Below are 24,040 nucleotides of genomic sequence, written 5' to 3' on the forward strand. Positions count from 1 at the left end.
GTTATTTAGGAAGTAACAATTCCTCTGTGTACTCATGGGATCAACATTAATCTCAGTTCTCTCGAACTCTAAGCCCCCACCGCATTCGCATCTCATTTCTATGGAAGTCAAATATCAATAACATTTCTCTGGGAAAGCCAAAGCGTATCCAGACTCGAGGTGACATCAGTTTATGGCAACTAAAGATCGGCCGCTAACCGATTTGCTTAGATCGCAACTGGTTATAACCTCTTCGTTAATCCATTGCATAGCGTAACGCAACGTAGCAGTAACGTAACCCTTCTAAAACCAGCGACGGAACGTGTGCAAATCGTCAGCGTCAGCGGTTGGCGCCGCTTTGCACTGGAACGTGTCTTGGCTGCAACTGAGAAGAGGCCCGACACTACCTCTGCACTTGTGTGCGTGTGTTTGTGTGTGTGCTCTTTAGAGGATTGATTTCAATTCCAATTCCGTTTCATTCATTCATTCATTGTTCTTTATTCTTTTTATTAATTTACAATTTTAACACACACATAGAGAGAGAGAGTGAGAGAGAGAACCCTTGGCGAATGGAAGTGACAACAACGACACCGTTCAACGGGTAGTAATCGGTTTAAACCGGTAAATGTCAACGTACTTCCATTGCGCTCTCTCACGCTCTCGCTCGCGTGCGCGTCTGTTTACATTTGGCAAATGTTTCGTACGGACGCAAATCTAACAGGGATGTTATTATACCCTATACAAAAAGGTTGTTTATAGTTTGAACAGATGTTTGCAACAATGTATGGGGGAAAACAAATACAAAAGATAAAAATACAAGCAGAATCTTGGAGAGTAAGCGCTATAATCGGATTACTATAACATACGAGAATAGTTGTCGATGTAAACCGTTGTAGCTACATGTGTATTTACCGTCACCACATGGTTTCGAGAGTATCAAAAGCTCGACCCCTGCTTGAGCTTGCTCTCTTGTTGATTCTGTTGTCGCTGTTGCTGACGTTTTTCTCTCGCTTCTCTGACGCTGCTGCTGTTGTTGCACTTTTGCTTATGCTCTTGCACTTCGGCTGCTCACGATGATGATGAAGATATTCAAATGCGATGATGACGAAGATGCCAAGAGTTGCGACGTCATTTAGTTGGTCGCACCACTTTATTGACTAGATTTACAAACACAAAACTTGCTGTAAATTCCCATTAGCACTGCAAACAAGTGGTTCGAGTAGAGGTGGAGCCTAACTTAATTCAGCTTTCAGGTTCCATTTGCAGCACGTTTCCCCTTTCTGGTGACATTTTCTAAACATTTATAAGCAAAAATCTTGAATGAACACATTTCGGACAGCAGTTAATTAATCAAACTAGTTCTTTTATTAGTTAGAAGTGTGCTAAAAATCAACCAACTAATGAACTCCGTTCATTTCGATGAATTCATTGAACAAATGGCAGGCAACAAACCAGATTAAACTGAAACAAATCCGCAAATTCCAAGGAATCAAATGGTGACAAAACACTGGGGAGTAAACCCACAGCATGTGTGCCCCTTTCTCTCCCTCTCTCACTTGTCACGTGTAATTAGCAAACTGTTGCATTATGCAAATCGCTAATTAGATGTTCCTTCCAGACTTCCACAAGTGTTAATTGCACGCACGCCAAAGCCAAAACCACAAAATTCCCTCTGTACCCAGAGCCACCCAGCCGTACCCCAGCTGGGCACACTGTTCGCTCTCTCTCCCTTGCTCCGGTCTGTTCTAGTTTTGATTTGCATTGCGCACTTTGCCTTGAATGGGATTTTTGCAAAAACCACGATTTTGCGCCATATTCATGAGATTGCGGTGGAAATAGAATAGCAAAAAAAAAAAAATAAATACCTTGGACCAGCGATCACTGGGTTCGGTTTAGGTTTTGCATCAGAAATTCCAATGCAAAAATATTCCACTATCGATCAGTCTGGTAATTCTAGGTTCTGGCTTCCCACAAAAAAGTTTCCCATAAGTACAGGCACTTTAATTCCCTTTTTCCCACTAAATTTGTCTGACATTTAAATAAGTTTGTTGCTATTACGATTCCCTGTTTGAATTTTAGATGTGGGAAATACGCATTTAATTGTACGGGAAGTCCATGTTTGCTATTGGTTCAAAGTAGACAAAAACTACGTGAGTTTTGCTCACATCTCTGTTTGCCAAAAACTTAACTCAGTCTTTGTACAGTTGAAACCACAAAATGTTAGCTTTTAGACAGAACATTTCGTGGGATTCCTCGTGTTAGAAGTGTGGGCACTTTATGCTTTTATTAGCCCATTGATTGATTGTTTTATGCGGCTTTGATAATCTCAAATTCTATATGGAATCTTTACTGTGCGTATGAGGAAGTTTTCCATTGTGTTGGCGCACTTTTTATGACTAGGAATTGCTTTAACCAAGGCTTCTAAGATATGGATTATATGATCATATTATTATTTTTATTATCTAGTGCTTGTACTTTAATCCATTGGCAAGGCAGCTCGCAAATGTTAATCTGCTTTTGCGATGAGATTTGTATCATCCCAAAACATCTGTCATGACTTGTGTCTGTCATCGTGATACACAATAGAACGAGATCTACTAAAACTCGTGGAAGCCAACTTCCCGAATAGAATAGAACAAGTTTTTATTAATATTAATGCGCTTCCAATTAAATGTTAATAACTTAAAATATGGGAAGTAAATATGGAATCTATGGGATCGACTCATCATAGCTGACGATCGTGTTACACAGATTGCTGCTGTGACGAATGCAATTCAGTTTCCCCTCCCAAGCAAACGACATTGCGCAGCGGGTGAGGGTCATGCAATAAGAGTAAATATAAGCCACCACCTGCTGTAACCTTCCTTTAAGTCAGGGGCAGGGCCTCAGTCTCATATCAGTCATACGTAACTCCATTGATCTACTACAATATCCAAGGGCTGAGATAGCATTTTATCAGTCATCAGTATGTAAATTCCTCTGGCGGAACTCTTACAGAAAACATTTGCATGGAAATGTGGCGGGAGAGGCCAAAGTTCAGGGTCAGTCGTTCGACTTCTCGCGCTTCTAATTGCCCTTGTCAACAGTTTGGGCCTGAGAACACGTAAATCTCTCAGACATCCCACAGAGAGCACTTAGTGCACTTATCTGCGATTATAGAACAAAATGCCGCGAAGCTTTGAACTCACTTTCGTTCGAATGGAATGGAATAATCTGCCGACAGACAGACGAGACGAGACGAGCCACGCCCCATTTTGACAGTTTACCCACAAGTACTTACGTACCGAGTACTGAGTACTTTTCCCCCATTAATTAAGTAAACGCTTTCCATAGTACAGAGCCAAGCCAGGTTGAAATTCCGAAAAATCAGTTTGTTTTTTGGGGTGCGAGGGAATCCCGCGAAACGAGTTTCTGTGTCGCTATTTGAGCCACAACTCATTAGCATTACCATGTGAGGCTGCTGGCTGCTGGCTGCTGGATCATGATGATATGATAATGATACTGATGATGAGCAGCAGATCAGCGTGCGGCGCTACACATTATATGTGGCTGTAGATTCCACCCATAAAGCCCCACAAATGAATCACACGCCCACAAATCTGTCTTATGATCATCAGAGTTGGTCGAGGCCTTAATGTGTCTCAAATTCAAAACAAAAAGCTGAGCTTTTGGTTCCTGATTTGCTCTCGCGCAGCAATTGACGTCAGCACCTGTGGGCCGCCTTTTGTTTTTTGCATTTGATTGGTACGAGTATATGGACAATCCATCCAGCGATGTTGTTATTTACACACCAGCCATAACAATAATTAACAGACACAAGCACCCCGTACAGTCAGGAGCAGCTTTATTTGCGTAGCTGCGGCACAAAAAAACAGAGCCACTGCCGGTCTGAGAGCCAACATTGGAGCCACCATCTGAGCCTCCATTGGCTCTCAATGGCAGTGCCAAAGAGGAAGCGCATGTCTTTAAGCAGCACTTGACGACGCAATAATTGTACATTGTTATTGGGCATATTGTACTGTATTTATGCACAATATCATCTCAGTTATATATTGGCAAACAAAACAAAAAACAAACTATATTTGCACAACGGAAACTTGAATACTCTATGGCTTAATGGCAGTTGCTGAGACTGACTGATAAATGCATTACGTATGGTAGCTGGCGGAGTGTTGATTGGTCAAGTGGCAAATCATTTGCTTAGTTGAAGAGTTAAAGTCGGTTTTACAAGTAGGAAGAGTAGCGATTGGAAAGAAAGGTATTGCATAATTCTTTTGGTTTTTTGTGACATTTTTCATGGAACCAACATACATACGTCCTATCCTCTTTCTGAAGAGATAACTACAGAGCTTCAAATCTATGAACAACATTCTATAAAAAACTTTGAAAAAATGTCTAAAGAGCTTTAAAGTTCCATAAAATAGATAACTATACCAAAAAAAAAGTCACCTACAAATTTCAGGATCAATCAAAAAATCCCAAATATTCGTAGTAACAAAACAACACAGTCCAAGAGGGAAACCCCTCAGTAGCCCCACTTTATCAGCTTGGAATTAAACTGGAAAATATATTTATACATTTGTATTTGCATCGCTATTTTGTGTTTTTGTATATTTAGAATTTGAAAATATAGAAAATCCCACAACACCATTTGACCGCATTATAAATAAACATTTTGCTTTGCCGGAATTTCTGTTTGAAAGTTTTCAATATAATAAATATTTTAGGAATTGCGCGCAATAAAATGATATTTATGATATCCAATCTATTAGCAAGATTGATATAGCGCCACGGCAGACTTGTAAATCAAGCGATAAGATACGTAAAATATACAATAACAATCTTTTTTCAGGAACTTTTTTTTTGGCATATTCGTAGATCATCCGGTTTGGAAATGTATTGTAAAAGATAGACTGGAGTAGTAGAAGACTTAACAATGGGGCGGAAACTGTCACCCTCTCTGCCTCTCTTTTGAGGTGTCTTCAGGAAGAGTATAAAAATACACACACGCACGAGCTGCAATCGTGGGCCTCTTAATAAGTTTTCAAAAGGTTGGCAAAATACTGTTTAAATATTGTTATTTTCGGACTAATATCCTCCACGTTTTCTGACGCAATTACGTCCGAGATGAGACGAGATGTGATGAGGTGAGAGTATGTCCCAAAGCACAATTGCCGTGCGACCTTCTCAAATGACAATGGTCCCTCGATTTCAGCTCCATCCTCGTCTCTTCCCCCTGCATGAAATTGCGCCGTGGACTGCAAAGTTGAATGCCAGTCGCAAAAGTGTGCCCCGGTTCCGAGGGCTTCCTCATGGAACGAGCCGATCGAGACGCTACCGTCGGAGGGGGCATATGACGGTCAAGGGGATGGTTGCCGTTCTTGCTTTCTAAATAAACATTAATTGTTTATAATATATGCTACCCGTACACATGCATATGTATGTGTTTGTGCTACATAGTATAGTCGGCATGTAGTTTTTATGGTTGACCGTCGGTTGGGTTTCTCATCGTCACAAATTGCCGACGCTGAAATTGCATTAATTTGGACGAGGGTCGCCTTGGGGATCTCGCTTTGCTTTTGGGGTTCGGCTTGTGTTCGGTTCGGCGGGGGTTCAGGGTTTGGAGCTTTGAGCTTTCGGCTTTGGGTGCTGCGCTCCCTTTTCGTTTGTCTGGCGAAATTTGAGCTTCCACCATGCGAGGCGACGCGCGACTCTCTTACTCTGTTGCGGCACTTGGCAAAATGCGAATTTTTTTTGTTGCCTCCCATTAGCATGCCAACGTTAGCGAAAAAATTTCCATTCTGTCGGTGGAATCGCCTTGGATCGTATATAATGAGAAGTTTAACCGTTACACTTTGCAAGCCGAAAGTGGGAAAAACGCTGGGGAAGTCTGCCACGCGCTTGAACCACTCCCCCCGTAGGTCCCAACGATAAGATTAGGGCAAATTGATAAGCGAAGCATTGGCGTAAAACATGTTTATGAGCGACATGCTCTCTCTCGCTCTCTCTTGCTCGCGATTTCCAAAGAAACAAGATGGTGGGTTTACCTGTACCGAATCGGTTTTTGCACCGCTCTATTCATCTCTCTTTAGTTTATTTACCACCTGCTCATTCCTGTCCACTGACCACTGTTCGATGGTACGTGGTCCCTGCCCTTGTCCGGCGCTCTACCTGTCAAAGAATAAATGATTTGTTATTCAAATGAAATGCGTCCGTTGACGGGTCGACGAGGGTGCTTCGCTCTGACGGTTGCCAAGCTGTTGCTGTTCCGCTGTCTTTTCTACGTCAAGAACCCCGGCGGCGATTACATTTAGTCAATGTACTAGTGTCCGTCCGGTCAATGTTTCGTTTACGTTGGTATTTCCATGTAAGAGTATCTCTGATAATGCAGTGGAAGGTGGCAGATAGGGTGTAAAAAAAATGCAGCAGAGCTGTAAGGCTGTAAGTGTATTCCCCCTTGCCGTTTGACTTTGCTCGCTCTCTATCTCTCTCTGTTTTGCTTTGTTATCTCCTCTCACACACACACACTTGCTTGCTTGCTCGCCGCTCTCCGCTGTTGCCAACTACCGCTAATTTGGTCAGCATCTGACTTTTGTTTTTGGAATTTTGCTGTGATTTAACCCCCCCTGCTGCCATACCGTTTATTACGAATTTGATGAGTGTGTGCATGCGTGTGTGTGTTTGGTTTCGTTGTGTGTGAGAAGCTTGGCAAGTTCAGTTCGTTAGCTTTGCTTTGTCATCCGCAATATCACTTTGCGTGCGCGCTCGCCCGCTCGCTCTCTCTCTCTCATCCGCCTCATTGCTGTGCGCTCTCTCAGCAAATTGAGTGTTGGGCTATAAAAGCGAGGCGAAGTCAGGCCAGCGCGTTCATTCGATTCCACCCAACCGCTTCGGTAGTGCATGCCACTTGGTCTTTGGCTTTCCAGAAAAAATCAATTCCGTTTGTCTCAGCGGAAGCCCAACTATAAAAGTGCGCTGTATCAAAAACTTTCGTTATTGTTTGGATATCAACTCGATGAACAACTGAACACTGAACACTGAATAATAATTGCAGTGCATTTCCACAAGTTAACTGTCAACATCGCGTGTGAAAAGTTACTTAAAACAACACAAAACAATAACTAAAACGGTTACTGTTCGTTTACAAGCAATTATAAAAGATAATTTGATTTGTTGTGGCTTACGCAAGGCCAAAACAACAATACAAAACTACAACAAAAAACAACTACAACAAAACAAAACAACAGCAACTGCGACCAAAATCCCAATTTGGATTTATTAATAGCGCAGAATAAATAAAAAGCAGAACAAGCGTTCAACAATTTTTGTAAAAATACAACAATGTAAGTATTTCCGTGCCTAAAATAAATCAACAACAACGAACAGCAGACCCCAGACCCCCGACCCTCTCCCGCTTTCGTACATTCATCTCTCGTTTGTAGCTGTATATCTATGTGTCGTGTCTGTACGTCTGTCTGCCTGTTTTTTTATGCGCCTGTGTGAGTGCCCTTCTATAAATAAATAAAATCAAATTAAATGCAACTAGTTGTGCCGTGGCAAAGAGGCAAGGGGCCGAGTGTCAGAGCCGCCAGAGATACATAGCATGGCATGGCATGGCTGCCGCATTCGTTCGGATAAATTACAGCAATTTTCGTTGTTTTTTTTTGCGACGTTTTTGTCGCCGCAGCATTAGCTGGCACGCAAACCCAGGCGAAATTGCAGTTAGCGAGTGCATGAACCAGTTGCACCAGGCCTCGATTTGCCTTGCCTTGCCTCGGCCTCTCTTTCTTTCGCCTCTGTCTTCTCCTCTCTGTTGCAATGCTGCATGTTGGCTTTTGGGGCGTTTTAATTTTAGCCCACCATTCGCCTCTTGATTATACTTTCACATACGATCCAAAGTTATATATAGAACACGGATGGTCGCCGCATAACAACGCAAAATAAATTTATGATGCTGCCAGGCCAGACGCAGGCGGCAGTCATGTGCCTGAGCAGGCGGAGGTGGAGGATCTCTCTCTGCATATATTGTATTTTTGTTTTGCAACTTTGCCAAATTCGTAGACAAGTTTGTGCTGCCCCCAGCCCTTGCCCCCACACCACACAACACAAGATTTCGTGCAATTCCAAATAATTCGCACATTAAAGTTGTTTAATTGTGCGGCGCCCCCATATCCGAAGCAATTAAAACTATACATCGGATGACGCATTCAACAACACAGATCTGCGGCCTCCGTTGGCTGTTTATGGTGCTTTTAACCGGATTTGAGCGGTTTTTAGCCCCCTGCTCCATGCATTACCCACACCAATGCCCAATCCCCACTCCTATGGCTCAATAGTTGTTAATTTTTAAGCCAAGAATGTCGTTCGATTTGTATTTGATCAATATTTGAATGTATACAAGAAGACAAGAAGGTACAGTTGTGCACGAATTGAAAACTGTCATTGCAAGTCTTGCCTCTGACATTTCAAGTATTTCACACACGCGCACACACGCACCACGCACCTGCACGACAAGCTCGTTTACCTTCGGGTAGTGGCTGTGTCTGTTCGGGGTGTATTTACCTGCAGAATGACCCCCACACGATCTCACCTTGTTACAATTGTTGAACTTTCTGTATTGACTTGATTTCTTCTACTTCTTTCCATTGCAGTGCCAACAGCAGCATCCAACATGTCTATTGCCAGCGTACATGGTCCCCAGATCGCCGACATTTGCAGTCCCCTATCGTAAGTATATAAATATAGACACAAGACACGATCATCTCCATACACAATGATTCACTTTGTATTGCTGGAATAGCGCTTCCGTTTCATCGCATTTATTTTATGCGTATTTTAGCCAATTTTATGTGTAAACAATGTCAGGGCCCTGGCCAGAGGCCAGCCAAATGTAAGGTTGGGGCTACTACTCATTCATGATTTTTGCAATCTTATCATGCTTCACACACAGTCGCCCGCCGGTTAGGGTGCAGAGTACAACTACAACAATAGAAATAGCAACAACTGCAGTATATATTTATGGCCACGACTTTGGCCCATTAATGAAAGAGGGGCAGCAGCGGTAGCATTAGTCGCAGTCGCAGTCGTAGTAGTCACACCTTTTGTGAGGCACTTCTGTATTGGTAGCCATTATCTTTTGTCGCTCCCGAAAAAAAAAACAAAAGCAAAACGCAAGTTGCCGCCGTCATGCCGCTCACATGATCGAGCGAAAGTCTCGCCGGCGTCGCTGTCGTCTGTGTACAGTTGCCATTTGGTTCAATCATCCACAATCTCTCTGTCTCTCTCTGCGTCCCACACCACGCTACTCATTATCATAATCACGCCTGCTAGCGCATGCCACCTCCACCGCCGCCCACCAAGCAAGGTCACGGCTGCCTGACGATTTGTCATGACTCTGAGCTAATCACGAATTTCCCTCTCCCTCTCTCCTCTCGTTGTTTTAGGCATCACAATCTTGGTTTGTCCGCATCGTTGCCAGATCTAGTGGGAAGTCCCCTGGAGATAAGCATGGACAATGTGATGACCATTGAGGAGTTGCGACAGCATATGGGCTCCTGCTTCACCTGCGGCGTTTCCTGGACAGATGACCACGTCTCGTTGGATTGCAGCGAGTGCGGTGGCTACAGCCTGGAGCGTCCCTGCCCCCTGTGCGACGGCCAGTGCGGTGTACAGTGGAAACGTGATTTTGCCATGGTGAGTAGTAAAGAAATTCCACGAAAAAATAAGCAATCAACTAACAGACTCTCTCTTTCTCTTTTGCAGTCCCATGCCTGCAGTCAAGCCCGCTGGGTGGGCGTGTGCATTAGCTATCCGGAGGCCGGGTCTGGCGTCCAAATGCCCGTTGTTGGTGCTGGCGCTGGCACATCGTGTGCCGCCGCTGCGGCGAATCAGCTGCGCTTGGCTCAGGAGCTGTGCTCCCGTCTGGAACAGCTGTCCACCTCCTCGGCGAGCAAAAGTGCTCGCACCTAGAGCCAACAGAGTTCCTCCAATAACAGCCAGACTGCAGCAGCACCGCCTAAACCAACTAAGACACACCCGCACACACTCATTCATCCAGATAGCAGTTAGCTGACGGCAGCCCCGCGGCACCGGCACCATTGTTGGGCGCCGTGGTTCCACCTCCACACACCACACCACCACACACCGTCTCTCACCCGTAATTTAGGGCTTAATTGCTAAGCCTTTTAGTTGTTAGTTTTTTTTTATTGTTGCTGTCGCGTTTGAGAATTCTCTTTTCATTTTCATTTCTATGATTAATATTTTTTGTTGTATTTTGTTCGTTTTGCTTCGGTTTCTTCGTTGTGTGATTAGCTAAGTTCTTTTGTTAAACGTTTCTTTAGCACACATGACCAGCACCAGGAAAAGACTTCTTCTTTCTGCTTAGACTTTTAAGCCAAGTTCGTTCGGCAAAAGGCAGTGATAACGGTGATATTAGGGCCAGAAAGAAACGTGAACAAATAGTGAATTTAATAAGAAGTAGCAAGAAACAAATGTCTAACTATAGCTAAAGCTATACGAATAGCTATAACTAAATCTATAACTAATGTTGATAGCGTTGGGATAATAATACTTTGTATACGGAAACACACAGAAGCGAGAAGAGTAGCGAGAGCAGCAGCGAGTATAGAGCCAATCGAGAGATTGTTGCGTTGTTGCTTTTGTGGTACGAGGCACAGATCAAAGGAAATCAAAAGAAACCCCAAATATTGATGGTGCATTCCGTAACGAAACAAAAGAAAAGAAAAGAATCTTAACTTCCATTTAATGCTCAAACAAAAGTAACTCTCTGGCGCCCTCACACTCTCTCTCTCTCTCGCCCAAGGGGAAAAGCGAAAGCGTAAAGCAACATAAGAGCAAAAAAGCATAGAGAAACGCACATGGGAAACAACTAACAGAAAAAAAAGCATTACTCAAAACAAAAGTTGAAGATTTTCTGTGAAAATCCATATGACACACATCTAGAAGAAATTTACACCTAAAGTAACTAAATATATATACAATAACTACCAACTATATACACATTATATACCTTATATATATATATGTCAAACAGCATACAATATATACACATATGAATATATATTTAGATGTATTTTTAATGTAGAGATATGTTTGTGTGTAAAAAGACAAAGGCATATTTTTTAAAATTAAAAGAAAATATACTTAAGCTATGCGAAAAAATCTAAAAAACAAAACTCCTTTTGTTTGGTTTACACTTCCACTGTTGCCAGGCATCTATCCATTATCATCTTGCCGAGAATCAGGTGCCATTTGTGGCGCCAAGTCATCATCTTCCAAGTGAACTGTAAGCCACAAATATAATCAAACCAGCTGCTGGGGGTGCCGCTAAGTTCCACAGCAAACAATCTGACACTCAGCGGATTAACGCGAAAAATATATGACAAACGCTATAAAGGGTTTTGGGGGGATTTAGCCTGATTTCACGCTCAAAATTTATCGCCCTTTGTCGCAGCAGCTTTCAGATTTCATCATTATGTGTCTCACCTCCACTCCACTCTCGTTTTGTAAGTATTTCTGGTTTTGATCATTAATCGGTTGACACTCTTAATCGTTTGTTATTGTGCCTTGGAGGCAACTTTTGCGGTGTCCCACTTTGGCTTTATTAACGTTTCTGGGAAGTAAGTTTTTATCACTACCACTGCCTCGTAATTACACTTTTTGTATCTAGATTACTCGCTCAGATTACTCGCTACTCGCTGGAGGGACTATTCCAAGAACTTTGGCCTTCTATCTGCTAGAATCTTATCTTGGGGACTGTTTTTTGCACTGTAAGTTATCATTTCCGCTTAATAACTTTTGCCATGTGATGAGTTGAGGCAACAGCAGAGGCTGCGACTGCGACTCTTGCAGCTGCGGCGACGCTGGCGCGCATACCAAATGGGTGTGTTGAGGGACACCAAACTAGTGCCAGCTGCAGGAGAAGTTTATCAACAAGGGGGGAACTCAGTAAAGCTCTTAACAGCACTCACATTTCTTGGTCTGCACGTACTCCACCTCAGGCGTTGCCTCCTGCAGTGGCATGTGCGCCTGCAGCTCATCCAGAAGCTCGCTCAGCTCCTGCGAGTCCTTGGCAATGCTGCAGAGTTCCTCCTGCTGAAAGTCCGGATTGATTTGCTTGCACAACAAAATTTGACTAATGACATTGCCCAGATTCGAGGGTGCAGTGCGCGAGGGAGCTGCAGGGGGAAACACAATTTAAACAGAAGAAAACTTGGCAGCGAAAGCTTGCCCACCATAATATTCGGTCATATCGAGCGGCACCAACTGTATCAAACGATGACTCTTGACCAGCTCGTGATGGAACAACTGAGAGAGATTGTAGAGCAATGTGAGGTGCATGCGCTCGCTGGGACTGCCCAGACAGTGACGTGGCTGTGGGGTAATCAAATGGGCCGTGTGCTTGCAGGCATCCAGGCAGCTGCGTCTGAGTTTTCGTATCTTCTCGCGCAACTCCGGCGAGTCACGCGACTGTCCAATGAAGATCAACAGCTCACGGAACTGTGCCACGCTGCAGTTGATTTCGGTGATGAGCTAAGGCAGAGAAAGGAAAGATTTATTATGGCTAACAATGAGCAGCAACTGCCTACCTTCTGTGGATCCCTCGATGGCAGCAGCAGCTGCGGCAAATAAATGCTCAAGCGATGTGCTATAATCGTGGAGTTTCGGATAGCCAACGCTGTGCTGCTGGCCACGCTAGCCGCTGGCTTCTCCCCCAAGTCCTTAAGCGCTGCGGCGGCAAAGACCCCGCCAACACCTCCACCATGCGACATGCTTGGCTGCAGACTGAAGGCAGGCAGCCACCAAAGTAGGCTATAAAAAGCATAGGAAAAATGCAACTGTCCAACGTCCTCTGAGTGTGGGTGTACGAGTATCTGTGTGTCTTGTGTAAGCAAATTGCGGCTATCCTGTCTCTCTCATTACCTTGTGTCAACAAGCTGCACGGCGATGGCTAAACAACTACAAATGAGGACCGACCTTCCACCCACTTTAATCAGAATTGGTGCCAAGCCAGCAGAGAGGAAACTTTTTCACAGATTTATGTAAAATAAAATACACAAAAAGGCGACTCATGGACTCAGCGTTCTTTGTCCCTAAAGGATACCTCGGTGTTGGGGCCGGGCGCATCGATGTACAAGTCAATGGAGTCGCAGTCAATGGCTGACAGCTCCTCAAAGATCATCTCATCATCGATGGCGACAAGCGGATCCTGGGGGAGGAAAACTCAGCTTAAATTTCAGCTTGGACAGGCGCTGCATCTACCCACAATCTTGGCATATTTCCAGCACTCCAAGGCCTTAAAGTTCTCACCCAGACGTAGGTTGATGAGCGCCAGGAAGCCCCAAATGCTGGGCACATGATTCTGCAGCTTGGTGCAGCTGGCAAAACACGCCAAAGCCAACTCGAGTTTGTTCAGCTTGTAGTAGGCCTTGCCCATCAGGTAGCTGGAGACCATGGGCAGCAGCTTGCCAATGTATGGAAAGTTGAGCGAATCAATGACCTTTTGGTAGTCGCACGTTTCGTAGGCAATGTAACCCAAACGAAGTTTGCTAACCACAAAATAATCTCGCTCATTCTCATCGATAACAGGAAGCTGTAGAGTCAAAGCATAGAAGCTGGCAGCCTGCTCCAAATTGCCACGATAATACTCCACATTGCCATTGAGTTGGGCGTTCAAAGCGGCCTGGAAAAGGCAGGGAAAATATCAACAGAGAGAGGAAAGAGTGGGGAGTCGTAGCACTCACCATTTTCTCATCATTCCCGTAGCTAAAACTGCGTACAACGAACTTCTCATCCAATTGTTTGAGCAATATTTTCAGCTGTGTGTTGATCAAATAACGATTTGCCTCAGAGCATTGATTCTCCACCACCGCGAAGACAACTTGAGCAAACTCATACAGCCCCAAACGCACGAATATGCGGAAAACCTCAAAGAATATTGAGCCGCGTGTCGTGGTGAACTCTGGATAAATGCTCAAGAAGATGCCCCACATGCTGTAGGGTGCAGTGGAGGAGCCCGAGCGGCCCTGCTTGAGCTGCTCCTCGAAATGCCAGCGGGCATAGGCACAGCCTGGCTCGTAGTTGAATTTCTTGTAGTAGCAATAGAGCAAGATCCAACCATCATGCTGTAAGGGATTTGCTTTCGAGAAGCGTATAAGACTGCGCATCAGGCACTCGGTGCTGTTGGCTGCCGCTTGAGGATCCTCGCGGGTGTCCAGGTAGCTGATGTAGAGCTTGATCCAGTCGCTGCGGAAGATTAGGTGATGTCAGGCAGGTTTGATAAGATATGTATACAAAACTTACGCAAAATATTCATAGCTTTCGGGCACTCGATAGCTGTGCGAGCTGAAGTAAGCTTTGGCCTCCGCATACTCGAGACGTTCCATGTGCGCGATGACCATAAAGAAATTTAAACGCTCATCGTTGGATTTTTCCTTGGTAGCCTGCAAAAAAAAAGCGCAAAAGAAAGTGACTTAAGGCAGGTCTTTACGCTAAGTAATTTTCCACATTTAGTCAATGAATTTCCGCCTAAAAAACACTCAATAATAGTCACTTTTATCAATGATTGAACGCTTACTTCCGTTTCTGTTACGATTCATAACTGATAGCCGGAAAGGAAAGGGAAGTTCTAATCAAATTAGCAAGCAAAATGTTTGTGAATCATTTGTAAGCTTTTTAGGAAACGTTTGATCAAAAAAAGAAGGTGACAAAAGTGACGCCGTGGGAGTTTAATGATAAAGGAATGGGGGAGCATTTGTTGACGAATGTTTTGGGACTCATTTTTCCAAGGTTTTGATGTGTGCATCATGTAGTATAATTACAAATGAGTGCAAGAGCAGCCACAATTAGCTTTGGGTGAGTCCGAAACCGTGACACTCATTTCTCTGTGTTTAGCTTCCCCGAAACACCGAAATCTCACGAATCACTTTACCTTCTCCAGCACAAACTTGGCCATGCGATCATCCTTGACAGCATGCAGCAGCTTGATCGCATTCAAATGATCAATAATTTGATCCATTTGTATTTGTGGATGCACAACGAAATTCTCAAAGCCCTCTGCTTCGACTTTGTTCATTATACGATAGATACGATGCTCCAGCTCATTGTAGGCCGCGGCGCAGAGGTTCTAGGGGGCAAGAAAAAACTCTTAAATGATCCTCTAGCAGTTGCAGTTACACACCTTAAACTCCACATTAGTTTTGGTGGGTGTGCGCGTATTAAAATCGCTGCCCACCAGCTTCAGCAGAATGTTTGTCAGATTGTGAATATCGCAGCAAAAGTGCGACTTGCGATCCTCCAACGCTTTGACATTCTTGTTCACAATATAGGTAATCGTTTCGCGTATAAAATTGTCAAAACGTGCATAAGATTCGCGCTGTATCTCCGGTAGATCGAGCGGCTTGGGCTCCTTGTACGACTGTTCGCAGAAGAGCAAACGGTTCTGGCTGATGAAGCTCTCGCGAAAGACTTTCAACTCCTGATAAATGGCGCTGATGGGCGCGAGCAGACACAGCTTGACAATGGCAAATGTGGGCATCATGTGCGAGGCCTCGCTCTTGCCACTGCGCTGACTCTGAATGCTGACGATGGTCTGTCGCTTGGCTTGGCGGGACTTGCGCTTGCCCACGTAGTCCAGCTTGACGGCAAAGCGCATTGTTTGAACTGGAAATGGAAAGTTTAAAAAAGTTTCCACTGAGAAGTGTTTGCTTACCGCCTGGAAACACCATTATGGATGGATCTAGTATGCCATAAAACACTCGTTGGGAGTTTGCCTGGAAAACTTCCACTGCCAGGTCATACTGCTGATAGATTATGGCATTGGAGAGCTTATCCGACAGCTCCTTGGTGAGTATATAGCGATGGAAGCCATTGCAAACGATTGCCTCATCGAAGGCGATGTCAATCACGCCAAAGTCCACCTCCATGCCCTCGGACAGGGACAGCTGTGAGAAGATTTTGTGCATTTCCACCTCCATGGTGGACTTCAGGCCGGTCGTCCTGTGCTCTGGAATGGTCTTGCGGAAGGACTCAAACACGTGGTACACGTACTGCTTGCCTATGCAGGCCTGTTCCAGGTCCACAAACTCACAGAGGGGAATCATTTGGTGCTCTTTCCGCTCATTGGGCTGCTTGGAGCGAAAGCTAATCCTTAGCCACATGGAGGACACATCCAGCAGGTACTCCTCCTTCAGATTATAGATGGACTCAAACGTTATGAAGGCCATGTTGGTGAACGTCAGCTCCTTGGCTATGGGCAGCAGTGTGTAGAGGTCCCACTCGGTGTGCACGGTGGTGCGCAGCTCATTGGGCACATTGGGCAGTGGGTAGAGGTAGAGACACTCCTTGATCATGCTGCGATGATGTCCAAAAAGTTTAATCACATCCAAATATCCAACGCAAAGCAGCACCAGCTCCTCCTTTACGGGATAATAATTTAGCTCCTCGCGCTCAGTGTCAGATTGCTCCAAACTGCTCGACGCTGAAAAACCCTGGCCGGGCTCCTCCTCCCCTCCTCCTCCCCCTCCTCCTCCCCCTCCTCCTCCTCCACCTCCTCCTGCAGCTCCGATGACTCGCTCTCTCGCATGTACAACCGAATGAGCAGCGGATTGTCGGCCGCATGGTTAATGCGCTCCAAATTGTCCTGCTGAAAGATCAATGTGAACGTGGGCCTCGCATCGAACTCGCTCTGCCGTATAACGCCGTCAGTGTTGTGTTGCTCCGCGCACTTGATGATCAAACTGTCGCCCTGCTGTAGGTGCAACTCCAACGGATGGATCGTGATGGGCAGGCTCTTGAGGCATATCCCTGCCAGTTGAATATACAAAAACACATTTGGCGGCTCTGGATGGACAGAGGCATCAGATTCCAACGATTCGATGCTTTTGCGCGTGCTCGCTTGTTGTTTTGGTGGCATTTTTCATTAAATTGTGTTTTAATTCTAACGGGAAAATCAACAGCAAACAGTTCAAAGTGTTCAACCAGGGTGGGGGTACTTGCACAGTTGCTGTGACTCGGTGTTGGAAAACACACCCTCGTGTGTTGACCTTTTTAGTTAAAACCTTATTTTGTAGACAATCCAATTAGACGACAGTACTGAAAACTAGCCAATCTTGCGGGAAATCGATTTATCAATCGAATTAAATTATATATTCAGAGCTGAGAGTCTTAGCTTACTATTAATATGAAGCCGAACATCAAAATCGAGAAATTTGATTACTGTTTTTGGGCAGACAAAGATTAACCCATTGTCGACCAGTTTTTCAACTTACGCACACTGTGATACTTTAAATATTTTAGAGCTGTTCAAGTAAGAGATAATTAATCAAGTATTTTTGTAGCTAAAAGCGTTACAAGGAGCACATACACATAATTCTATTTTCCGCGGTTTACCCCAACGTGTTCACCTGTTGAAATATAGCGGTGCTGAACGGGCTAAGTTTCGATTTTCTTCTCAGTATATTTTTGGTATATTTAAGTATATTTCTCCCCGTCAGCTGTTCAGCGGCCGCACGTGAAAGCGATGAACAACATTTTGGTCTAGTTTCTGTTGTCTATTATGCAATTATACTGTGTGAAAATTGTGGAAAACTGCATGAATTGAATGCGTTACACGAGTGTCAACTGTTTTGTGCTCAACACGTAGCAGCAACAAACCAAAATGTATCGTTTGCTAAGCGCAAATCGTGCCGCGGCCATGCACAAGGTGCTCCGAGTGCCACCGACGGCCGCCACCACAACGGCATGCTGCGATTGCGGCGGTAGTTCTGCGTCGCAGAATTTCGTACATTATCAGCAGTATTATCAAATGCTATACCGCCAAATGCCGGCAAGTGAGTAAACGACTAACATGTGCTGCGGCTCAGACCACCAATTACTTTGTATCCTTTGTATTACAGTCACTGCAACGCCATTCGCACGGCCACAGACCACAGCACCGACACAGACGGACGCCCAGACGCAGGGCAAGAAGAAGCGCGTGCGAAAGCCACGCTATGCCAAGTATGTGGAGCTGCTGGAGGGTAAGTTTAGGCCACAAAAAGTGCACAAAATTCAAATTTAAACAAATATTTTCGCCCCTCCAGTCACTGAGCTCACCGCCAGCGAACGCAAGTCGCGCGTCAAACGCCTCAAGTCCAAGAAGCTTGCCGAGTTCATACAAAAAACGCAACAGCAAATACTGGAGAAGCGTGCGCGGGAGGAGAAACGCGGCCTAAAGAAGAGCAGCAAAGGCAGCCTGGAGTCAGCGGCCCAACGGCAGCCCGTGGAGTATCAAAAAATCGACATGGAGGCGCTGGATGGTTCCATTTTGGAGTCGGGCATCTACGATGATCGACCCATGCTGTTCTTTGGCAAGGATGAGTACACCAAACAGATCATAGCGAATCCCGAAGAGGTGCAGAATATTCTGAAGAGTTTTCACAACTTTCGGGACATCATTGAGAGCATGGGAAATGAGCAGCAGGAAGCGGAGTTCGGGTGAGTCCAGGGCAGGGGGACAATGGCTAATGAAGTGCTAAACGATTTCGTGTGTTTCCTTTAGCCTCGCTGCAGCCAAGCAAGTGGAGGAGCTGGAAGCTGTGGATCCCTTTGAGGCCATAGAACCCTACATCAATCCTTTGGACAAGGGAAAACCCGCTGTGACAGCGGTGGTGGTGCCCAATGCGAATGCAGTGACAGCAAAGTCCAAGAAGAGGTAGGCGGAAGCACCCTTAACCTATATTCCACATTTATTGATGGCTTCTTCCCACTCCGTTTTTGCCAGATTCAAGTCCAAATATCATGTGAATGAGGAACAGGAGCGCCTGGGCAGGCAGCGCGCATTGCAAATCAATCTGCACACCTATCTGAATGTCTGTGTCTCCGCCAACATGCTGAGTCGCGCGCTGTCCACCATCATTGCCTATCGCAGTCGCATCAAGAAGAGCACGAGTCCGCGTCTGACCGAGGGACTGCTCACCATTGACCTGTACAACATTCTGCTGCATGGCTATGCGGGCAAGGGTTCGTTCGAACGCTTCGAGGACACCTTTAAGCTGCTCGAGGAGGATGGCCTGAGCTTCAATGAGCAAACTTATGCCGCCATCTTCGAGTGTTTGGGTCGCCTAGAGCCAGACGCAGAGAACGAGCAGATCCTCCGCCAGTACATAGCCCAAGCGGAGGCGGAAGGCTTCTCTTTAAATCAAATTATGGACAAGTCCAAGTTTGTGGCCGATCAGCGTGACATTGCGCTGGATGCGATACGTCGCATACGTCCGGATTTCACGCCCGTTTATGTGCCGCCGCAGCTGGGCTACGACAATGAGCTGTTGAATCATTTGAACGAGACAAAGGAGACTGAGGACTATGCCATAATGAACTCAAAGCGGGGGTATAGCAAGGAGCAGCTGGAGCAGCTGGCACGAGAGCAGCTGAAAGTGGAGCTAGACGGCTGCATAACCATCCAATCCATCGAAAAAACCAAAGAGTTTGCCAACTCCGAGAAATGCGTAAGTAAAGAGAAGATTTCTATGGATTTCCGCTACAATTTGCATGCCTTTCCAGCGCGAACGACTCAAAGAACTGGAGCAAAGTTGGCGCAAACAAATCTCCACGGCCATTGTGCGGGACCTCAACACGCTGCGCGCTCAAGTGCGCTTCAAGCCGCATGGCTACATGAACTATTACACATATCTGAAAGCCTTGGACTCCTCGCACTTTGCGGACATACTCATCAAGGAGCTGTACAAACTGGCGGAAGGCTCGGAGACTTTCAGTCCCACTGTGGGGCAGCTGTACAAGGAGCTGGGCGAGAAGGTGCAGCAACGCTATCAAATCGAACAGAAGAAGCACAACGGCACGCTGGAGAAGATTGGCGAGATCTACAGCTCGTATTGCGATCTCTGGGACAGTGGCAAGAGCCAAGACAACTCGCGTCAGGCCTGGCAGCGACTGGTGCACGAGCAGCGTGAGACTGGACCCAGCATGGATCTGCCCGAGGTGCCTTGGCCCACGAATGTGCTGGCGGGCGTTGGTCGTTTCCTGTACAACATTCTGATGCGCGACATCAAGATCGATCCGCACATAATGCGTCTGAAGAGTAAATCAAAGACCGCCACACAGAATCTGCTGCCCGCTTTCTACACGCTCTTCCGCAATCAGGGACGCCTCGTCAAGGAGGAGGTGAAGCCGCACCCAGTGCTCTCCCGACTGCTGCGCGCCTCGCGCCAGCAGACGCTCACCTTTGACTCGAATCTGGTGCCAATGCTGTGTCCGCCGCAGCCCTGGAGCACGCCACACAATGGCGGCTATCTGCTGAACAAATCCGAACTGATTCGGCTGCCCCACCAAGCCATACAGCAATGGGATCGCATAAGGGCCGCAAATCCACAGCATCTCTACCCCGCGCTGGATTCGCTCAACCAACTGGCCAGCGTGCCGTGGCGCGTGAACACACAGCTGCTGGATGTCATCGTTGAGGTGTTCCAGAACGGTGGCAATGCCAAGCTGGATGTGCCGCAGCCACCGAGCTCACTGCCACCGCTGCCGAGCATACAGAAAAACAGCGAGGGCAGCGGCATCTCCAATGCGGATTTGGCCAAGCAATTTCGCGAGAAGCTCGGACATCGCAGGAAGAAGGCGGAGATGTACAGTCTGTGGTGTGATGCGCTCTATAGATTATCCCTGGCGCAACATGTAAGTAAATGGTCATCCAGCTAGTTCTTTGTTTCTATTTCTTTCCCTTGCAGTACCGCGACAAAGTCTTTTGGCTGCCGCACAACATGGACTTTCGTGGACGCGTCTATCCTGTGCCGCCGCATCTCAACCATTTGGGCTCGGATCTCGCGCGCTCCATGCTCATCTTTGACCAAGCCCAACCTTTAGGCGTCGATGGTTTTAGCTGGCTCAAGCTGCACTGCATCAATCTGACGGGCCTCAAGAAGCGCGACTCGGTGCGCGAGCGTCTGCTGTACGCGGAGGAGATCATGGAGGATATCCTAGACTCTGCAGATAACCCACTCACGGGCCGCATGTGGTGGGCCAAGTCGGATACGCCCTGGCAAACGCTGGGCTGCTGCATGGAGATTGCCAATGTGCATCGTTCGCCGGATCCAGCTGCCTACATGAGTCGCTTTCCCATACATCAGGATGGCTCGTGCAACGGACTGCAGCATTATGCGGCCTTGGGACGCGACAAAGCGGGTGCCCACAGCGTGAACCTCTCACCTTCCGCCATACCGCAGGATGTGTACAGCGCTGTGGCCACGCTGGTGGAACGCAGTCGAAAAAGTGATGCCCAAAATGGACTGCATGTGGCGGAGGCACTCGCTGGCTTTGTGCGCCGCAAGGTGATCAAACAGACGGTGATGACTACCGTCTATGGTGTCACTCGTTACGGTGCGCGGCTGCAAATAGCGAGACAGCTGAAGGACATTGATGACTTCCCCAAGGACTGGGTGTGGCCGGCATCCACTTACCTCACGACCAAAACATTCGAGAGTCTGCGCGAGATGTTCACCTCGACGCGAGAGATCCAAGACTGGTTCACCGAGTGTGCGCGCCTCATTTCGGGCGTGTGCAGCCAGAACGTCGAGTGGATCACACCGCTGGGACTGCCCGTCGTGCAGCCATACAATCGGCAGGAGATCAAACACACTTCCCGCACCGGACTGAGGGTTAATGCCAACATGTCCATGGACATGTACGAGCGTCCGAACATTCTCAAGCAGAAGAACGCCTTTCCGCCCAACTTTATTCACTCGCTGGACTCGTCGCACATGATGCTCACGTCGCTGCACTGCGAGCGGCAGGGCATTACTTTCGTGTCCGTGCACGACTGTTTCTGGACGCATGCGTGCACCGTGCCCGAGCTGAATCGCAGCTGCCGCGAGCAGTTTGTGGCCCTGCACTCGCAGCCAATACTCGAGCAGCTCTCGGAGTTTATGCGTCACACTTACAGCTTTAAAGACAAGTGAGTTTTGACTCGCTATAAATATTTCTAGCTATTATTTATATTCTCTCCTCTCTTTCAGTGACTTTACCAACGATGGCTCTACGGAGGATCTCTCCAAGCGCCAGCTGAATCGCACCCTGAAGCAACTGCCCCAAAAGGGCGACTTTGAGCTGAGCAACGTACTCGATTCGATCTACTTCTTCAGCTAGAATTGTTCCCCACAGCAGCTACACAAAACAAACAAACGACAGTGCCTAATTTTAATTTAATTCATTAGCTTTTACACTAGTTGCAATAGTTGCTATTTAATTTGTTGAACAATTCGGCCTTCGATACCAAAAAACAAGGAAAAAACCAACAACAAGATCGATGCCAAATGTGATTTTGTAAACGTTTATTACATAAACTTTTTGTGTGAAAAATGCTGATTAAAATGATGCTTATTAATTGTTAATGGAACATTGTTTTATAAAAAGAATTTCGAGTTTAAATGTGGTTAATCGTGGGGATGGTAGGATTAATTGTGGCGTTCTTTTTGGATCTCTTTAGCTGTACGTTGTGCTTCAGAGTACTCATACACATCCTTAGTATTCCGATTTTTCAGCAATTTATCTTCAATATAGACCAGAATATGACACTGAGTATTCTTGATATTTATTTTAAGCCCCTAAAAACTGAAATTTGTGCAAGTTTTAAATTTTGTTGTATCGTTTTTCTTTCTGCAACAGTTCTCCCTTTTCAGGCCCAACAAATAAACTTTTCTTTCTATTAAATTAACTTAAACAAGTCAAATTTATTTGATTTTCATTAACACTGAACAGAATCGCATTTGGAATTTTAATTACACGCACGCATCCGATGCGAATAAAACCGAAACCAAACTACATGTACATTAGTCTCTGAATGTACATTATTCTGTGTTTATCCAATGCCATTTCAATTCATTTCCCATGGCATTTAATTGGTTTGTGTTTTGGGTTCTCAATGCGTTCGAAGCAATTTGTGCGTTTTGTGTGGCATGTGGGTGTGTGTGTGGGACTACACGTAATGATTGTTCAATTAAAATTGCAGAAAAATCTGCCAATAGTTGGAAATGAAAGGGTGAAAAGAAATAGTTTAAACAGAGGAAAAGGAAATATTATTGAAATAATTATTTAATTCATTATTTTAATTGATTTTTATTGATATTAATTCCTGGGGAATCCCTCATGAACTGCTTCGCCAATTGAAGCTCCGCCAAACGAACCGCTTTGCACTGCTTTCGTTTTCACTCATTCACTTTTTCGAGCGCGCACTTGTGTTGTTGTGGTCTTTGGCACTGTGTCACGCCCACTCTCTTTTCACTCTTCCTTTTACATGCGCCCCCACATTGACTTCCCCTCGCGACGCGACGTTGCTGCTGGGGAGCAGCTCTCTGGCTGCTGCTGCTACCGGCGGCGACCGGCAGCGCGTCGTTGCTGCCGTCGTCGTCGGCTTTCTTCTTGGGGCTGCTCTCATTTGGGGCTCGGGCTCGTGTGCTTGCTCGCTCGCTCGCGTTCGTTCAGTTTCAATTCATGTGGCGAGAACGTTACAACGGCGGCATTTCCATTCGAAAATTGTTCACGCAAACAACGCGCATTCTGCATTCGGCATCTGTGCATTCGACTCGGATTCGGCAACGCATCTGCAACGGCAACGGCATTGGCACAACCATAAATCTGTTTGGTATCAGTGGCTGAGAGAGAATTTTATGTGGATCACCGACTAGAAAAAGGTAACAGCCCCGTAACAACAATAAAGCCAGCTGCTTGATTAGCTTTTTATCATCTGGTATCATTCACGTACAAGCATCTCTCGTGCGGTGCTGATGGATGCGGTCTGTCGGAGGGGTAACGGGAATGGGATTGATGGAATGATGGGTGTGTGAAGAAGGTGTGATATGTAACAGAACCGCAAAATGCAGCCAATTCGAAATTGAAATCCGCCACCCGCGCCACGAGAATCTCCCACAAAAGTATTTTTCTGTTTGCTCGGCAAATTTCTGAAGCAATTTTCGTGTGTGTGCTTTTCGGTGTGTGTGTGTGCTTTTGTGTATGTTTTCGGTGTTTTGCTGTGTTCTTCTGTGGGTACTCT

The 24,040-nt window shown here is 46.0% G+C and overlaps 5 protein-coding genes across 8 annotated transcripts in view; 2 read left to right on the forward strand and 3 right to left on the reverse strand.

The window, feature by feature from the left end:
• The window catches only part of LOC117902742 (sialin), a 26,055-nt gene extending 25,642 nt beyond the window's left edge, over positions 1 to 413 (reverse strand). Inside the window, exon 1 of one of the 2 annotated variants that reach the window (XM_034814323.1) lies at positions 403 to 413. The gene's annotated coding sequence lies outside the window, so the exon portion shown is untranslated. Of the gene's footprint in view, positions 1 to 398 lie in introns of both variants that reach the window. The other variant, XM_034814322.1, reaches the window with a different exon arrangement.
• LOC117902746 (protein pinocchio) overlaps positions 1 to 12,754 on the forward strand; it is a 15,401-nt gene extending 2,647 nt beyond the window's left edge. Inside the window, exons 2-6 of one of the 3 annotated variants that reach the window (XM_034814330.1) lie at positions 8,631 to 8,706; positions 9,423 to 9,672; positions 9,742 to 9,949; positions 10,079 to 10,088; positions 12,742 to 12,754. In XM_034814330.1, coding sequence (XP_034670221.1) covers positions 8,631 to 8,706; positions 9,423 to 9,672; positions 9,742 to 9,948 — 533 coding nt within the window. In that variant the 3' untranslated portion in view covers position 9,949; positions 10,079 to 10,088; positions 12,742 to 12,754. Of the gene's footprint in view, positions 1 to 6,854; positions 7,323 to 8,630; positions 8,707 to 9,422; positions 9,673 to 9,741; positions 10,831 to 12,741 lie in introns of those variants that run through there. The other 2 variants (XM_034814332.1, XM_034814331.1) reach the window with 2 other exon arrangements.
• On the reverse strand, positions 11,111 to 12,806 carry LOC117902747. Its single transcript, XM_034814333.1, has 4 exons — positions 12,588 to 12,806; positions 12,234 to 12,531; positions 11,970 to 12,176; positions 11,111 to 11,911 (listed from the first exon to the last, which is right to left on the reverse strand). The coding sequence occupies exons 1-4, from the start codon at positions 12,768 to 12,770 to the stop codon at positions 11,787 to 11,789; spliced, it is 813 nt and encodes a 270-aa protein (XP_034670224.1). The 5' UTR covers positions 12,771 to 12,806; the 3' UTR covers positions 11,111 to 11,786.
• Positions 12,807 to 12,946: 140 nt separating this feature from the next.
• Positions 12,947 to 16,932, reverse strand: LOC117902749. Its single transcript, XM_034814336.1, has 8 exons — positions 16,547 to 16,932; positions 15,710 to 16,502; positions 15,179 to 15,660; positions 14,930 to 15,124; positions 14,302 to 14,441; positions 13,743 to 14,244; positions 13,265 to 13,681; positions 12,947 to 13,207 (listed from the first exon to the last, which is right to left on the reverse strand). Exons 1-8 carry the CDS (start codon positions 16,910 to 16,912, stop codon positions 13,076 to 13,078), a joined length of 3,027 nt encoding a protein of 1,008 aa, XP_034670227.1. The 5' UTR covers positions 16,913 to 16,932; the 3' UTR covers positions 12,947 to 13,075.
• Positions 16,933 to 17,495: 563 nt separating this feature from the next.
• LOC117902735 (DNA-directed RNA polymerase, mitochondrial) lies at positions 17,496 to 22,350 on the forward strand. Its single transcript, XM_034814310.1, has 8 exons — positions 17,496 to 17,828; positions 17,895 to 18,017; positions 18,081 to 18,474; positions 18,539 to 18,691; positions 18,761 to 19,484; positions 19,540 to 20,670; positions 20,724 to 21,946; positions 22,008 to 22,350. The coding sequence occupies exons 1-8, from the start codon at positions 17,657 to 17,659 to the stop codon at positions 22,135 to 22,137; spliced, it is 4,050 nt and encodes a 1,349-aa protein (XP_034670201.1). The 5' UTR covers positions 17,496 to 17,656; the 3' UTR covers positions 22,138 to 22,350.
• The last annotated feature ends 1,690 nt before the right edge of the window (positions 22,351 to 24,040 follow it).

The sequence above is a fragment of the Drosophila subobscura genome, chromosome U (assembly GCF_008121235.1).
Source record: "Drosophila subobscura isolate 14011-0131.10 chromosome U, UCBerk_Dsub_1.0, whole genome shotgun sequence".
NCBI classification, from domain to species: domain Eukaryota; kingdom Metazoa; phylum Arthropoda; class Insecta; order Diptera; family Drosophilidae; genus Drosophila; species Drosophila subobscura.

Excerpts from the sequence above, each read along its gene's own strand:
- LOC117902749 (XM_034814336.1), bottom strand. The coding sequence starts at position 16,912 with ATGCCACCAAAACAACAAGCGAGCACGCGCAAAAGCATCGAATCGTTG. Across the intron at positions 15,661-15,709 it reads CATAATGGTGTTTCCAGGCG|TTCAAACAATGCGCTTTGCC; the intron begins GTAAGCAAACAC and ends TTCCATTTCCAG. Across the intron at positions 15,125-15,178 it reads AAACTAATGTGGAGTTTAAG|AACCTCTGCGCCGCGGCCTA; the intron begins GTGTGTAACTGC and ends CTTGCCCCCTAG.
- LOC117902747 (XM_034814333.1), bottom strand. The coding sequence starts at position 12,770 with ATGTCGCATGGTGGAGGTGTTGGCGGGGTCTTTGCCGCCGCAGCGCTT. Across the intron at positions 12,532-12,587 it reads CATCGAGGGATCCACAGAAG|CTCATCACCGAAATCAACTG; the intron begins GTAGGCAGTTGC and ends TCTCTGCCTTAG. Across the intron at positions 12,177-12,233 it reads CGATATGACCGAATATTATG|CTCCCTCGCGCACTGCACCC; the intron begins GTGGGCAAGCTT and ends TTCCCCCTGCAG.
- LOC117902735 (XM_034814310.1), top strand. The coding sequence starts at position 17,657 with ATGTATCGTTTGCTAAGCGCAAATCGTGCCGCGGCCATGCACAAGGTG. Across the intron at positions 18,018-18,080 it reads GTATGTGGAGCTGCTGGAGG|TCACTGAGCTCACCGCCAGC; the intron begins GTAAGTTTAGGC and ends TCGCCCCTCCAG. Across the intron at positions 18,692-18,760 it reads ACAGCAAAGTCCAAGAAGAG|ATTCAAGTCCAAATATCATG; the intron begins GTAGGCGGAAGC and ends CGTTTTTGCCAG.